Source organism: Magnolia sinica, chromosome 6, assembly GCF_029962835.1.
Source record: "Magnolia sinica isolate HGM2019 chromosome 6, MsV1, whole genome shotgun sequence".
NCBI lineage: Eukaryota > Viridiplantae > Streptophyta > Magnoliopsida > Magnoliales > Magnoliaceae > Magnolia > Magnolia sinica.
Genome location: NC_080578.1, coordinates 49385723 through 49403058, shown reverse-complemented (window position 1 = coordinate 49403058; position 17336 = coordinate 49385723). Strand labels below are relative to the sequence as shown.

General features: G+C 40.2%; 1 protein-coding gene across 4 annotated transcripts in view; it reads left to right on the top strand.

The window, feature by feature from the left end:
• Positions 1 to 5160: 5160 nt before the first annotated feature.
• Positions 5161 to 17336, top strand: part of LOC131248757 (sphingoid long-chain bases kinase 1-like) — a 42684-nt gene continuing 30508 nt past the window's right edge. For 2 of the 4 annotated variants that reach the window (XM_058249205.1, XM_058249204.1), the window contains exons 1-5: positions 5161 to 5725; positions 5821 to 6186; positions 7526 to 7619; positions 7709 to 7746; positions 10238 to 10384. In XM_058249205.1, coding sequence (XP_058105188.1) covers positions 5300 to 5725; positions 5821 to 6186; positions 7526 to 7619; positions 7709 to 7746; positions 10238 to 10384 — 1071 coding nt within the window. In that variant the 5' untranslated portion in view covers positions 5161 to 5299. The remainder of the gene's footprint in view (positions 5726 to 5820; positions 6187 to 7525; positions 7620 to 7708; positions 7747 to 10237; positions 10385 to 17336) is intronic. The other 2 variants (XM_058249207.1, XM_058249206.1) reach the window with 1 other exon arrangement.

Genomic DNA, 17336 nt, shown 5'->3' with positions numbered 1-17336 from the left:
ACAGGAACTTCCTGTGGCCGGGGCACAGGAAAATCCCGTCCAAAAGTCAGGCGGTTCCCTCCTTGGGCTGGCGACCTTGGATGAAAATAAGTAACGGGTCTGATTCAACATACACACCTGATCCGCCTGATGAGTGGACCACCCTGATTTTTGTCCCAGACGATCTTCATCATGGGGCCACCTTTTGTACGGATTTGATGCGAGAACATGACGTGGACATGTGCAAGCGCTCACCTACCATCCATGGGATTGCAATTTAGGTGAACACCCGTCTAAACATGTACGGTCGAAGAATGCTTATGGCAATTGTATCGACTGAGAGATTGAAAAGGTGAACCAATCGACACATGCCAACGAGGTGCGTTTGTGAGAGATGAGAAACGGACGGTTATCAAGCTTAGCCATATACATAATCCTGATCCACTCATCAGGTGGCCACGGATGAGATATATGGAGAATTCACCAAAGACCTATAATCAACATACGCGTGTGGCTCACACGGGGAGCGTACCAGCCTCGAGTTTGAAAACGGACTTTTCATGCTGAGCCTGATCTCGTTCACTTGTCCTGCGTTGGCACGTGTGGGGGCGGTTCAATTCTTTTAGTCTCCACCGCGGACCCTGAACTTCTAGAACGGATTGATTTTGCTTTTTCTTTCCCTTTCTTTGCTTTATTATAATATCCAAAGATATTTTACCACCATCAAAACGCTATACATTGGACCACCGTCCAATTGACCTACATTCTGAAATCCAGACCATCCAAATTGTAAGGTACACTCTGAAATGAGCACCCCATAAAAAGTCCGCTAATGGAAGGACCTTAATCATCCAACCGTCGGATATCAAATAAAAAGTTAAAATATGAAGCGGATATCAATCCAAATTCACCCGGAAATATCGTATGCTTAGGTTCATCCAATCAATGCGAACAGTTCCAAACATTTGGACGATCCTTATTTCTGCACATGTATGCCGAGCGTACGATGGGTGACCCACCATCATTTTGAAAACGGTGGTAAACTACCACGATACCCTACAACATTATATCTGCGGCGAGTTATGTGATACTCGGGAAGCTTATGACGCTTAATACGCGACCACTCATAAATTGTACACACGGGACGTATTAACTAAAATTAAGCTAACTAAATTGTGGAACGCACTGTAGCTAAGTCACAGGCCCAAAATAAGATTGTTTCGTGGACACTACTGGATATTTTTCATTTTAAACCGTCCAATATATATCTCTACCAATCCGGTCGTTAGATATTCATTTAACCGTAATTTTCACGATAAATGGACCGATAATTCGGAGAGTTTAATTTGAATCGATCGTATGCCACGTATGCAATTTCTAATGAAATTGTAGGTGTCTGCGTATCATCCATCACCCTCGGCCGGTGTTTTTCTGTACCTACATACGTACAGTCCCTAACGCCTCCTTCGCTTCGCTTGCTCTGTTTCGGTAGTCATGGCGCCACGTCTAAACGTCTTCTTCTCCTCTTGAAAAAAAAAAAGGGAGGGAAGAGGAAAAACGAGGAAAAAAATCCGAAGAGAGAGAGAGAGAGAGAATCTGAAAATTCAAATCCTTGCTTTCTGACGCACCCAACATCGCTGCTTCGTGTCCGACACGCCTCATTTGTTTTCCTCTCTCTCTCTCTCTCTCTCCCCTCACACACACACACACACACACAAAAGATAGGGTTTTTTACGTTCTTCAAGTAGATCTCGCATTCAAAGCTCGGGGATGGATTGAAGCGATCATCTTTCCGGATTTCTATCACGATTTCGGGTCGGATTTGGTGTATTTTGGTTTGGATCAGTGTCTTCCTTGCAGGTCCGTGCTCGTGCTTGCTGATTTTATTTTTCTTTTTCTTTTCAATGAAATGTTTAGTTGTTCAATTCAAATTGCTTCGGAGATTAAGGTTTTCTTTTCAATCTGATCTTCCTCTCATTCTGTTTCAATCTTCATTTCCGTTTCCGTTAGCTCATGTTTGTAATTTATTTAGTAATGAAGACACTTTAATTGTATGGGTCTAAGAAAATTCGTGCCTTTGATCTTATTTCCTACGTCATCAAATTTTGGTAGTGTTACTCTCTCTCTCTCTCTCTCTCTCTCTCTCTCTCTCTCTCTCTCTCTCTCTCTCTTGTTTTCAGATTGTGATAATTTGTATTCATGATGTATTTCATTAGCAGAAATAAGTATTCATTTATTTATATGTTAAAATGTTGCAGAACGTAATGAGAAGGTATAAGATGATATTTTGCAGTTGCAAGTTGTTCTTTTCACATTCTTGACTGAACATTTCAACCCCATGAATTATAATTTTTATCTTTTTCAGGTTCAACCCATGGCTGAGCTGTGAAACTAATCAAATGTTGATGTATGTTCATTCATCTGGATCATCCAATGGATGGGTCATGTCTTGGATATCCCATGGTCCAAAAATCGATGTGACTGGATGGTCCTATGGCTGCTTAATGGACTTAAAATAAAAAATAATTAAAAAAATTCCATTTTAACATCCTTCCATTAGGCTATCGATTGGACAATTAGGCTCATGCTATTGCTAAAGTTTTGGTCTATCATCCATACAAGAGGTGGCCTATTGGTGGATACAGTCCAGATTTCATATGAATTCACCCTCCAAGGAACAACAGCACAATCCATTCACTACCAATTTTTATGGAGTGTCCATCTCTATCGTGCAAACGTTGCACAGGCACATTGGTTGGGACGTTCAACCCATGGGTCGTAGCTCAAAAATGACATCGATGATGGCCACACTATCAAACCAATACACATTCTTACAGGCATTATGCTTGTTGTTGTTGGCTGCCCAAGGGTTGCAACTATATCATATGGTTATAATCATGAAGCGAAGAAATATCCTAATTATTGCCAATCTGTAGTTGCACGAAGCGTGAACCAAAGCGGCAATAGCTTTGGGTGCAGGAGCAGGGAAGCGACTGCTTAAAATTTTTATCAAGTATAAACAGCTAGGAGCTGGAGCAGCACCTGGTTAGAAGGGTCGTGCAATTGCAGGAGCTAAGTCTGCTGTTTGGGTTTGAATCTTGGAGGATTTTAACTATGCATCTGCAGAAGCAGAGAAATGGGCCAACGGAATATAATGTTTATAAAATGAAACACAACTAGTATTTCCAACAGGAACCCACAAATGGCTCCACTTATCTGACCAGAAGTCCTCTTCCTAGTTTTGAAATATAATATATGGAGTATGGACAAACAACCAATCTGTCATTGAGTAATTTGTAAGAGCATTTCATCTGTCAATAGCCTAATCTTTTAAGGGCCTGTTCGATATGTGGGAAGTCTTGGGAGAAGAAAGGAATTTGTAATCATTATTTAGTGATTATTTCTCAAGGTACTATTGAGAATTGGATTCTAATGGATTCCACTGATGTGGTACGTTTGATTTGCAAGTTGAGATCTCTAATTCATCTCATAAATGTTACCTCAAAAGTCAAATCTTGCGCTTGAGAATTGTAGAAGTGAAAAAGTGTAATGTATCATGAAATCTATAGTTTTCTTTGTAAATCAAACATGGAAAAACATTATGTCAAAAAGAAACTTCTTCTTTTCCTTTCTTTTCCCATGGATCCCCACTTATCAAACAGGCCCTAAACGAAGCTTGCGATGCAACTTTTATTCCACCCATTCACATAAAACAACGAACAGTTCCATTTTCATGTTGTGCCATTTATTTGTCAGACACATTCCTTTTCTTTTTCCTTTTGTTATGATAAGAGTTAAATCGCGAAGAAGAACATCACGATAGATGAGGTAGAATGATGTAGAACAATTAATCACTTACTTTAAAAGCTCGAATTGATAGAGCATGGCAAATTAATCCCTTTATCTCATGGCCTAGGTCCCACATTACATAGGTTAAGACCTCCGCCGAACCCCCCTTGTGGGCCCTACTTCACATGGGTTCCGCTTCACACAGGCCACCCATTTCACATGGATGGGGCCTACCTCACACGGGCCGCCTACCCTGAGTGTGCCCCTACATCCCAAGGGCAACCCCACCCGAGTCTGGTGTGAAAATGTCCATACATTAATCACCCCCAGCGAGGAGTCTCGAACACGAGACCTCCCGCTCTGACACCAATTTGATGCATGACAATTAACCACTTGCTCTAAAAGCTTGAACTGATAGAGCATGGCGAATTAATCTCTTTATCTCATAGCCCAGGCCCCACATTGCATGGGTTAGGACCTCGGCCGAATCCCCCTACTTCACATGAGTTCCACTTCACACGAGCCACCTGTCTCACATGGGCCACCCACCCTGAGTGTGCCCCTGCATCCCACTTGATTTTTTCTTTCGTCAGGGTTTCTCGGTTTCGTTGATTATGGTTTTCGGTTTCTTAGTAAAGTGGATTTCTCCCTTGACTAAGAAAAGTCGTTTCATTTGATTTTTTATTTAATTGTTCATTCCTGGGAAGAGGAAGAAGCAGATAGAGCAAAGGCCTCCTCTTTCCATCCGCTCTTTCCGAGGCAACCCCAATCAAGCCCGATGTGAAAATGCCCCTGCATTATAGACGACCTCTCCAAAAGCAACTACAACACAGTGTTCAGACCTGAGTAAGAAGCTAAACATAAAGCTTGGTTAAACAAAACATGGTTAACTGATGAACACGGTGAGCAGATGATGTCAAAGATATTGTCTAAATCTGCATCCACTTCTTTGGCAGGGTGAAATTCACTGCTGCCCAACAAAACATGGTTAACTGATGAACACTGTGAGCAGTTGATGTCAAAGATATTGTCTAAATCCGTATCCACTTCTTTGGGAGGATGAAATTCACTGCTGCCCTCTCAACCCAGACTAATTATCTAATATATTTCTTAGAAGGATCCATGGGACAGAACACTTTCCTAATGTTTCAATTCTATCACTTTCAGGGTTCTGTTTTCCGCTCATTTATAAGACTTATTCATAACATAAGGAAGAAAATTGCACCTGACAGACTTCTCTCTGTGCATTTCCATGTCTTTGCCTTTTTTGCATCTCTGTTGACTGATTTTTCATATTTAGATTTCATTGTTCCATGTCTTCCATTTACTTTCATCTGAGAATTGACAACAACAGCAATAACTAGGATCATTATTAATTTTCTACTTACATACTGTGCAAGCTTTAGTAATATGCTGGATTTTTCTCTTGGGATCTGTGGAGCCATCTACTCTACAGCTCAGACGAGGTTGGTATTGTCAGACACTGTGTCTTGCAATCATCTGTTGTTGGAGTTTCTGTTGTATTACAGAGATGCAGAGGCCCAGCTATCTGCTTCAAAATGTTAAATCCTTGAAAGTGCTGCTGCAACACCCTCTTCGTCGCTTGAGCACTAGGTGTTCTCAGATAGCAACTGGGCAGCATTCTTCTCCAGTTGTATTTCCAGAAAAACGTGGCAAGGTAAAATGTTCAAGGCAAAATGAAGCCAATGTTGCCAGTGAAGACCCTGTGAAAGTTAAGGCCCACGAGCATAGGATTGACATCGGAGATGAGCAGTCTGACTTATTGGGATATGAAATTCTTTCTGGGAGGCTGATTCTGGACAAGAGAACCCCCAGTTCAAGTACTAATGTGGAGAATGTAACAGAAACTAAAAACCAGGATGGGATTGTTGCAAAACTCACAAGCAAGGCATTCATTTGGGGATCTCATTTGCTGTGTCTCAAGGAAGTGATTTCTGTAAGTTCTTTGCAGTTGAACTGCTAAGTTTATGTTCTTCTTGTTTCCTCATCAAATTCATGACACTTAAATATTTGGTGCTATAACTTTGGCAGGTGTCTTATACTGCTGGTCTCAGACACTTTACTGTGCATGCATACCCAATAAGAAAGAGATCATGTGGCCTATCTTGTTTTTTGAAGCCTCAGAGGAGTCGAAAGGACTTCCACTTCTTGGCTTCTAATTCAGTGGAAACCCTTCAATGGGTTAGTGGCTTTGCAGATCAGCAGTGCTTCGTGAAATGTTTACCTCATCCATTGGTGTCTTCCAAGAAGCAGGGTTCTGATATAGCAAGTGATTTTCTGCCCGAACAGCATATCAAATGTAAAAGTCCACCTAAAATTCTCGTGATACTAAATCCACATTCTGGACGTGGTCGTTCTAGTAAAGTTTTCCATGGCAAAGTGGAACCAATCTTTGAGGTTTGTTGCAATTGGCACCAATGAAATGTCAATTTATTATGCATTCAATTCTCTATGGTCTGTAGCAATATTTCTATTGAATATCCATCAATTAGAAAAATAAAAATAACTTATGTCAACCAGATAATATTATATCAAAAAGAAAACAAGCCCCAAATGATATGAGATATTTAAGACCCCCTTGCAAGAGAATTTGTGCTTGAGTTAGCCTCTGTGTAAGTTTGAGACAGCAAAACCATGAATAACATGAACCAAGGAGCATTCCTCTGTAGATTTGTTACTCATTGCGTGCTACTTCCTATGCTGGTTCTTCAATTGGTTGCTGGTTTTTGGGAAGAGGTGTCTTTTCTTTTCTTTCCTCTTCTGTTTAGTCTAACTATTGGAATTGTGCTTTCTCCATTTTAGAAGTTTGCACCCAATTTTGTAGTTTTATTTTATTTTTAATGGATAGATAGGTTGTAATATTCATTGTTCCTCCTCTCATGATAAATTTATTGACCATTAGTTTCTGAATACTTCCATTCTGTTATTAGCCTAACTTATGCTTCATTCTATAGTTCCATGAACCTTGTACTTGATGATTCCTTTTACTTTTCCCACAATTAACGGCATTTTCAATCAGAAAGAATCCTTAATTAGGGGTGTCATTACTATTTCTGTAGCTTTCCAGGTTAGACTGTTAGGGCGATAGCTTTGCCTTTGGTTCCTGCACCCTCTCCCATTTCCTGCCACTTCTGGTAACCAAGGTAAAGTATAACGGTGCATCAATATGGAAAGAATCCTGATATGGATGTTAATCACAATTAGTTTGAGATTTTCAGGGAAATTTTCTGGTATTTAAGTCCATGATATCGTGCTGTTCGCTAAAATGATCCCTGTTTTCATTTTCGCATTGGACATCCTTGTTATCTCTAAATGCTGAATGCTACCCACCTTTACGAGGTGACTCTTTTGTTTCCTTTTGGTAACTGGAAATGTATAAACAAACACAAGCCAAAGGTTTTTTTTTTTTAAAAGGGAAAAAAGAAAAGAAAAGAAACTAAAAAACAGCTAAATAGGCCCTAGGAATGCTGCCAAAGTGGTGAGAATGCTGGACTTGAATATGCAACTCAGGTTGGTTTCAAATTTTCAATATACTGAATCAGGACTTGTACTGATTTAACACTTTTATGCTATAGTTTGGTATTTATGTTGATGTAAAGAACAGATTCTGTCTATTGTGAAGCTTTTCTGTCATTTCCTTTCTGGGAATTCAAATAGTTTCATGTTTGAATCTATTTTCATTCTGTTGCTTAGTCAGGCATTGTGTACTTATTTTAAAATTGCAAACTGGTGACAGCTTGCAGGGTTCAGTATGAAAATAGTCAAAACAACATCTGCTGGTCATGCAAGAAGCCTCGCTTCTAACGTTGACCTCAGCACATGCTCTGATGGTAGTTCTTTTTCATGCTTCTGAGTATATACTTTTTTTTTTTTGGCTAATGCGTACCCTTATATTTGTTTTTCTCTAATTTCCTTCCAGGAATTATATGTGTAGGGGGTGATGGAATTGTCAATGAGGTTAGCCATTTGTTTCAATTCGATTTTAATTCTTGTCCCTTTTTTTTTTTTTCCTTTTATCAGGGAAACAATTTTACTAAAGGCCAAACATCCAAGCAGGCAGAGAATACACCCACCAGGGGAAAAAGTACTCACAGACACATTAAAGCAAGGCCTGGTCCCATTCCCTACAAAAATCACCCTTACTAAGCCCTAGGAACTCCTTGGAAGGAATTCTCCCAAAAAAACTAATGAAACTCCTAACTTCATTGATCATCTGGGTGACAGTCTCAGATTCTTTATTAAACGTCCTATGGTTTCTTTTCGTTCATATGAACCACAGTATTACTGAAAAACATCGGTCATCACTCTTCCCTTTCTACTTTCTAGGCCCACCCATCCATGCCTCCAATATAGCAAGGCCAAAAAAGCTGGCATCAACCTGATCACCCAAATTGGGCAAGGCAGCACCCCCAGATAGTTGTGACTAATGGGCAGTGAAGAAATAGGTGATTTTGCTTTCTGTATCCCTCATGCACATACAACAGCCACTTACAATAAATTTCTGCCTAATCTGCAAGTGATCTACTACTGAACTCGTTTTTGAACCCACCGACCACCCAAATGCAATGTCTCTGGGACCCTTCCCTCACGAAAACCATGTCAATGGATGCACTTCCCTGTAGGACTCTTCTTTCTTCTCTTTCTTTATGCAGCAGGCACATGCCAGTCAAATGCAGGTCTCATTTTTTATTCAGATATCTGTCTGCAAGTGCTGTATGATGGCACAATAGACGAAACCAAAATTGCGGGAATAATTCCTAACAGCGCACCTGTCGAAACCACTGATGAATCACCCCCTCTTTCTTGTACCAAGAAAACAATGGGATGCAATCTGAATTTCTTTTCAAGAGAGGCACCAGCCAACTTGGCCTTAAATATGATCTGCATAAATAAGTAATACTGATCTCATAGGAAATACCAAAAATGCCCTTATGGGTTGTTTCACAAGTAACCCATAAACGAGCGTATCTTGGCCAATTCCATTATTAAAAGGACATAAAATACCAACTATTTAATAATCAGTTCGCAGAATACTTACCCTTGAAAATAAAAAGGAAAAAAGAAAAGAAAAAGAAAGAAGAAGCTCCCTTCAGACACTTTATCAATATGACTATTTGCTTGGATCAGCAGACCAAAAACTAATCAGGCCATTGAAAGGGGGTGATTCATCAGTGGTTTCTGGAACCATTTCAATGGCCTTAAATATGATCTGCATAAATAAGTAATACTAATCTCATAGGAAATACCAAAAATGCCCTTATGTGTTGTTTCACAAGTAACTCATTTATATCTTGGCCAACTCCATTATTAAAAGGACATAAAATACCAACTATTTAATAATCAGTTCGCAGAATACTTATCCTTAAAAAAAAGAAGAAAAAAGAAAAGAAGAAGAAAGAAGAAGCTCCCTTCAAACACTTTATCAATATGACTATTTGCTTGGATCAGCGGACCATAAACTAATCAGGCCATTGAAATGGTTTCAGATATCTCATACATCACTGATTTGGTCCAGATCACCAAGTAAGACAACTGGGACCGTTTTGTGTGGTCTATATCTATCATTTTTACTGCAGGATAGTTCAGATTTGTGATCTGGATCGTTGGATCTGAGTGATCTTTGATCAGGACAGTTGGATGGGCATGATCTGGGATTAATACCTAATCTGTCCATCTAATTCCATTATTTAGTAATGTTCATATGCTAATGTGTACCTTTCTCTAATTATTGATTATATTCCCTTATGCTTCCCAAGAAGTTTGTGTACCAGGTATAGTGGAGCAACATGAACAAATTGCTATAATTTCTAATTTTCACAATGGTGGGCTGTTAGCCATTTTGTTTTGCGAATCTTTACCCGGAATCTCTTTCTCATTTCCATAGTATTCTGTGTCAAGCAAAGGACATGAAAGACCCATATTACCTTGTCTTAATACTTTGGTTGTGATGCCAACCTTGTTGCCACTATGTTCACTGATCTCCAATGAGGAAATGAGAATGCATTCATCATGACGTTAATTACTTTTCAGGTTGTTGATGCAAATATTTTTTGCAGTATTCATCACATATACACTAGTTACCAGTTGTCACTGATGTTAACTTTTCACTATGAAGATTTGGCTTTATTGTTCGAGAAATTAGAAAAAGATGTCTTCATTGTATGTTGCTTTTTATAATGCATTGAGGGAGGCAAATGAGATACCTAATTCCCTTGCCAAAATGTGTGTCAAAGAAGTACTGTGCTGGATCCTACTTGCCTCTTTCGCAATGTTCTCTCTTTATATTCTCTTTTTTACTTGTTTAATAAATTTCATCAATTATTTGAAAAAATGATGTTAAACTTTTATTCGCTTTGTCAGTGCAAAATATGCTTGAATCAGCATTTGTTGCTGAGCTATTGTCAGTTTTAATTAGTGTGACAAGTTCTATATCAATATGGTTATGTAGGTTCTAAATGGTCTACTTAGTAGAAGTGACCAGAAAGAAGCAATTTCAATTCCGATTGGCATAATCCCTGCTGGTTCCGATAACTCACTTGTTTGGACAGTTCTGGGAGTTAGAGATCCTGTTTCTGCTGCAATTGCTATAGTTAAGGTAACTAAATTTTCTTATTTGGACATGGATATAATTACTCTACTTGGCTTGATCAACTTTTACTATTCTTTTGTGAAAAGGCAGGCTAGTTCTCCATGTCTATTAAGAATGGAGTGTATCTGAATGTTTTTGGAGTTCCTATGGTTTAACTAAGGATATTGTCCTTGATAGAGTGGAATGGCGGAACAAGATTTTTAGATGATGATGAATTTTTTTCTTCTTTTTTTGGAGAGAGGGAGAGAAAATTTTATTAGAAAAGAGTGCCAAAAGCAGGCACTCAATACATCCCAAACAAAAGAGACAAATTACAATTATCAATAACCTTCATGCAAGAGGCTTATCCCACTACCTCAAGCTTAACCCTACTAACCGCCTCCAACACAGGACCACTCTTATTTCGAAAACTAAGACTATTCCTTTACCCCAAAATAGCCCATAGGACTGCCATGGTCAAAGGCCACACTATCCTACCTTGTTTTCCAACCCCTCCTCCATGTCAAGCGAACAAAAGATCTTCAATTGTCCCCAGCATTACCTACGCCAAATTGAAAATAGCAAGGAACCCCTCCTACGCCCTTTGAGCGAAGGGGCAATGAATGGAATACCGATATTCTAAACACTGCTTGTAACCATGAACTACTTCAAAAGGACTCATGCCTATTGATTGAACTGTTATAAACAAACTCCACAACTGGTAAAACCGAATCCCAAGTCCTAATATGGTCACCCACAAGACATCGCAACAGGTTACCTAAGCTTCGATTAACCACTTCCGTTTGATCGTCAGTTTGAGAGTGGTATGCTGTTGAGAATTGGAGTCTCGTACCCATCATATGCCAAAGTGTCTTCCAAAAATAGCTCAGGAACCTCACATCTTTATTAGACACAATGGTCTTCGGCAAACCATGCAAGCGAACCACCTCTCCAAAAAAAAGCTTGGCAATTTTGAAGGCATCAGATGTTGAACATGGAAGAAAATTGGCCATTTTCGAAAAATAGTCCACCACCACAAAAATGGAATCGTGCTTTCTACTCGTCTTGGGTAGCCCAAGCACGAAATCCATACGGATATCTTGCCAAGGAGTGTGTGGTACTAGCAAAGGTGTATTTAACCTAGTATTTTACCTTTCCTACTTTTCCAGCTGACAAGTCCTACATTGCCTAATAATTTTGGCAACGCCTTGCTTGAGACTGGGCCAATAAAATCCATCCTCAACAAGGGCAATAGTCTTGTCTATACCAAAATGAATGACTACTCCTATGGCATGAAGCTCCCAAACTAGAAAATCCCATAGGGAGGTACGGAGAATGCAAAGCTTGTCACATTAATTAAGAACTCATCAATTAGGATAAACATATTGTCACTCCTCGATTGGCCACCTAAAAGTGACATGTACACCTTCCTAAAATCCGGGCACACAAAATATTCTCCTTTCAATTGATCGAACCCAATGACTTCCACGCTCATGGATTGAATTAACGCCACTCTATGGCTAAGAGCATCGACAGGTCTATTCGCGACCCCAGCGTTGTGTTTCAAAACAAAAGTGTACTATTGGAGAAACATAAACATATTGTCACTCCTCGACTGGCCACCTAAAAGTGACGTGTACACCTTCCTAAAATCCGGGCACACAAAATATTCTCCTTTCAATTGATCGAACCCAATGACTTCCACACTCATGGATTGAATTAACGCCACTATGGCTAAGGGCATCGACAGGTTTGTTCTCAACCCTAGCTTTGTGTTTCAAAACAAAAGTGTACTCTTGGAGAAACTCAACCAACTTGGCATGCCTTGGATTTAATTTCTTTTGGGAGTTGAGGTATTGCAAGGCCTCATGGTGAGAAAACAGGACGGACTCTTGTGGTAGTAGGTAATGTCACAAGGATTGGACTACTGCATAGAATTTTTTGTCATAGGTAGAGTAGTGTTGCTTTGCCTCATTCAATTTCTCACTAAAATAAGCGACATGGTGCCCTTCCTAGCTAAGCACTCCACCTATACCTATACCTATACCTATACCAAATACATCACATGCAACCTCGAGGACTTTAGAAAAGTCAAGAAGGCACATGACAGAAGCCTCAATCATTTTAGCCTTAATCTCCTTGAACACTTTGGAGGCAAATTAGTCCATTTGAACTCTCCATTTTTAATGCAATCCGTGATAGGAGTCATAATGGAACTAAAGCCTCAAATGAACCATCTATAAAAAATAGCTAAGCCATGGAAGCTCTGCACCTCATGAATGTTTTGCGGTTCATGCTAACTTACTATAGCCTTGACTTTCTCAGGATGTGCAAACATGAAAGAACCCCACAAACTTTATCAGGTTGACATATAGCTTTTCATTTCTAAGGACTCCACAAACTTGCCTCAAATGGTGGAGGTGTTGTTCCTTGGAGGTATTATAAATGAGGATGTCGTCAAAATATACCACCAGGAACTTACCCATAAATGGCCTTAACACCTGGGTCATCACTCCCATGAACATACTTAGAGTGTTAGTCAAGCCAAAGGGTATTACCAACCACTTGTATAGCCCATCATTCGTTTTGATGGCTGTCTTCCATTCATCTCTTGGACGAATACATATTTGATGGTACCTACTTTTGAGGTCAATTTAGAGAAGATTGTGTCGCTGACCATCATATTCAACATGTCGTCAAGACACAATATAAGAAACCGATACTTTATCGTGATCTTGTTGATGGCCTGACTGTCCATGCACATGCGCTGCATGCCATCTTTCTTTAAGTGCGAGGAGGGCAAGCACGGCACACAGACTCGAACGTTCCTAAATGAACCCTTTCCTAAGAAGCTCATTAACTTGCTTTTTCAATTCCACATGCTCCGTGGGGTTCATTCGATAGTGGTGGAGGTTTGGTAGAGTTGACCCGGGGACTAAATCGATAACATGCTGAATGTCTCACATGGATGGAAACTCATTCGGTATATCCTCTGGAAAAATATCATGGAACTCCAATACCGGAATCACCTTAGGTGGCAACTTTATGTTAACCTCAAAGATAACCTCTCTCACCATGAAGGCGTGCACAATCGAATAAACTCTAGCCCCTCTTTCAAACTCTTTAGTGTTTAGTATGTGGAGAGACTTAGGTTGAGTCTTATTCACATCTTTCAAGTCACCATTCTTTATGTCCACCTTGTCCGGGGCACTTTTGGGCTAGAGTGGATTTAACCTGATCTTCTTACTCTCGTAAATAAAAGAACACGTATTCGAACGGCCGAATAATGTCACATCACGATCACATAGCCAAGGTATGCCCAAAATGATGTGGCCTACATCCATACGCAAAACTTCACACCACAGCGTGTCTTTGTAGGAAGAAAACTGAATGGGAGCAAGACATCGCTGAGAAACCGGCATCGAGGACGCATTAACCATTGAAACTCAATAAGGCTGAGGGTGAGGGACGGGCTTCAAACCCAAATGAGATACAGTGCTAGCAGATACCACATTAGTGCAACTGCCACTATCAATTATTACTTTACAGTTTTTTTCACTGCACTTGGTGTTAATATGGAAAATTGAATTTTTGTGCCAATTATCACCTTCTTTGGCCTGGGCCAAGGCGCATCTAACAACTGTAAGTGATGCGGCCTCAACTTCTTCAGCTTCTTCATAACTAGCACTAACTTCGGACTCATAGATTTATTCTTCATAATCACCCTGATTATCCCCATTCAACTTGTCAATCATGAGGGCCTTATTTCGCTCTTTCGTAAGGCATTGGTATGCGAAATGGTCGTATCCTTGGCATTCATAACACCTCGCTTGCTCACCTCCCATCAAGCTGGTCTAGCTAAATCTTTACTCTTCACATCCCAGTTGTTGGACGAAGTGCTAGTAGGGGCTTTAGAATGACGCTCAAAATTAGGCTAAACTCCTTGGGGAGCGGCCTTGACATTGGAATCGTGTGAGTCGAATTGCTCAAGCTCTTGCACCACTTAATATGCATGCTCTAAGTTGTTGATGTCGTGAGGAATGAGTTCACATTGGAGCTCGGATTAGAGGCGCATTTTAAAGCAAGAAAGGGTCACTATGGGTCCTCCCTGATGTTACATCGCATCATATACTCATCAAATTTTTCGATGTAATCAACCGCAGGCGTAGATCCCTGACGGAGAGACTGCCAGTGATTCACAAGCCTCTAGCAGTAAGAGAGGGGAAGATACTTTTACTTTAAGATCTCTTTCATCTCAGTCCACTGTGAGATTGGATCTTCACTAGACCTCTCAATCTTCCGCTCAACACTCATCCAAAACAGTTTGGCTTGACCCACCAACTTCATCTTGGCAAGCTTCACCGGACAACTATCAGGCATATCATACCACTCAAAATAATGATCCATATCAGCAAGCCAATCGAGGAATACCTTTGGGTCCAAACAATAGTTATAACTCGATGCTTCAATCTTTACGCTCTTCATCATTCATTCATCAGGATCAGGGTGGGTTTGATACTCTCTAAGGGGCGGTTGGGTATGCCTTCCACTACGGCCAATACCTCGGCCACGCCCTCTCTCACGTCCTCCATCGTGACCTCCCCCTGGGATTGGTCATCTTTTAAAATTTCACGACGGGTTACCAGTTGGTTATTGGTGGTTCTACTTTAGGCCTCGATGATCGTGAGACGGTTATTGATGGTATTGATAGCCTCAGCAATCTGTTCCGAATTCATTGTGGGGTATAGACCAAAACCACGCCCACTACGAATAAGTATAAACCGGGCACGCTAATTGGGAAGAACTAACAACTAAATTCACTAAACACAACGTGATGAAGATGGAAAAACATGCTAACTCTAGACACTAAATGCAATGGACTCACTAAACCCTATGCTAACCTCGCTCTGATACCAAAATTTGATGCAAGACGGATGGTCAAAACTAGGATGATGCAAATAAATTAATTAACAAATTATCAGAGTAAATCAAAGCATAAATAAAGTCAACTACCACAAATTTAGAGAAATCAAATATTCAATTAAGCTCAAGTTCAAGACCACATCACAATCTTGCAAAATAGATCCTTAAGGCTATTGATCGGACATGACCCAATGGAAGGTAGAACTTCTATCTAGTATATGATTCGATCTAGATTCAAGGATCCACTTGCGCTTTACCGTGGTTTAAATGGATTAGGGTTTGGATTTGGAAATCAGGAAATTGAAAATATAGAGTTTTATAATATCTAATGTTGTACGGATAGATTTGTGCGGTGTACGAGAATGCCCATGTAGTCGTACAGACGATGTGGAGGGACTGGGTCGGTTTGGTTGGTGATGGGTTGGATTGATGATGGTGGAGTTGGGGTTTGAGAAAGAAAAGAGAAAAAAATCAATGGGAAAAGAGGGCTTGAGAGAGGAGAGAAATACCTGGATAGGAATAAGAAAGATAACTTGGGATCACTCCAATAGCTTCACACCAAATTCCATTCATAGGAAGTTTTCTTGATCAAAGAAGCAATGTAGAGAAATTTCACTCAATATGTCCATAATCTCAAATCTCAAGTTTCAAACAAATATATATAAGAAAACCTAAGCAAACCTTAAGTTTAGAACTATTTTTTATCGTCCGAATCTATTAACAATCAAGATTAAAACATAAATCTCTAATAACCTAAAATAAAACTGAAAAATGAAGCAGAAATAAAGATATGCCACATGGCACAAGGATCATCTCCAACATGCAACATGTACGTCCACATGTCCACACATGATTAACGGCCTAGATGAATGTGGTCCAACATGTCCATGGCTCGGATGTGCAGACTAGAGCATCCGTACATCTAAACCCGAGTCTCTGAACTTATCCAACGGTCCGGATCACCAAATTGACGTGTCCAAGATATCCAACGGCATGGTCTAACGTTTGTAACATCTAGATGTGGTCTAGGTTAGGTTGCGTGACGTCCAAACAGTCCAAAGATGTATCAATCAGTTCTGAATAAGCAACCTAATGCATTTTCCAAGTGTGGGGTATTCAAAGATGCACAACAATGCATGTGGGGTCTTTAATTCAACTAAGAACTCGAATTGGGTCCACTGGGCCACATGTAATGATCATCCAACCATAACCAAGTTGGGGCTGGGGCTGGGGCCTTAGCTCTCCTCCTCAGATAAACTCTTGTAGGTGATCGGATTCCCTCATCAAGGAGTTAAGAGGGACATGCCCTTGCTTAAATACAAGGAAAAGAAGAGAGGGCATGTGGGAGAGAGGGAAGGAGGAAAAGAGGACTGTTCAAAATCAAGACATGGCCCCTTCCCTCTCGTTCTTTCACAACCTATATGCGTGTTCAGCAATGGACGTTTCAGGGTACATGATAGACATGGCCAGGCCAGGGCAAGAGTATTACTGCATGGTATATACTCATGAATAACTAATTCCATGGCTTAGTTACCATCAATTTGAAGTAAGCAGCTACCTGAGATGTACAAAGAGTCGTGTGAATTCAGTGGGTGAGAATTATCTCCCCACATATGATTAAAAGAAATAAATCCCTTGGGTAAACATCTGACACTGGCATGACCATTTGCTTTTGGATGACTATATGACCAGCCATGCTTTATGGGACAGAATGCTAGCAGTTAAGGAACAACATGTTCATAGAATGTGTAGCTGAAATGTGGATGCTAAGATGGATGAGTGGAAAGAGAAGGATCAAGTAACAATGAATGCATTTGGGGAGGAGTAGCACCACTTGGTAAGAAGATAAGGGAAAGTAGACTTAGATGGTTTGGTCATGTGCAATAGATACCAAGAACTGTACCGCTTAGGAGTGAGTTGGTACAAGTTGAAAGCTCTAAAAGGGCAAGGGGAAGCCCCAAAAGGACTTGGGTGGAGATAGTAAGAAAAGATTTGAAGACCTATGGTCTAGCTGAAGTTATGGCCCTTGATAGAATGGAATGGTGTAAAAGGATTC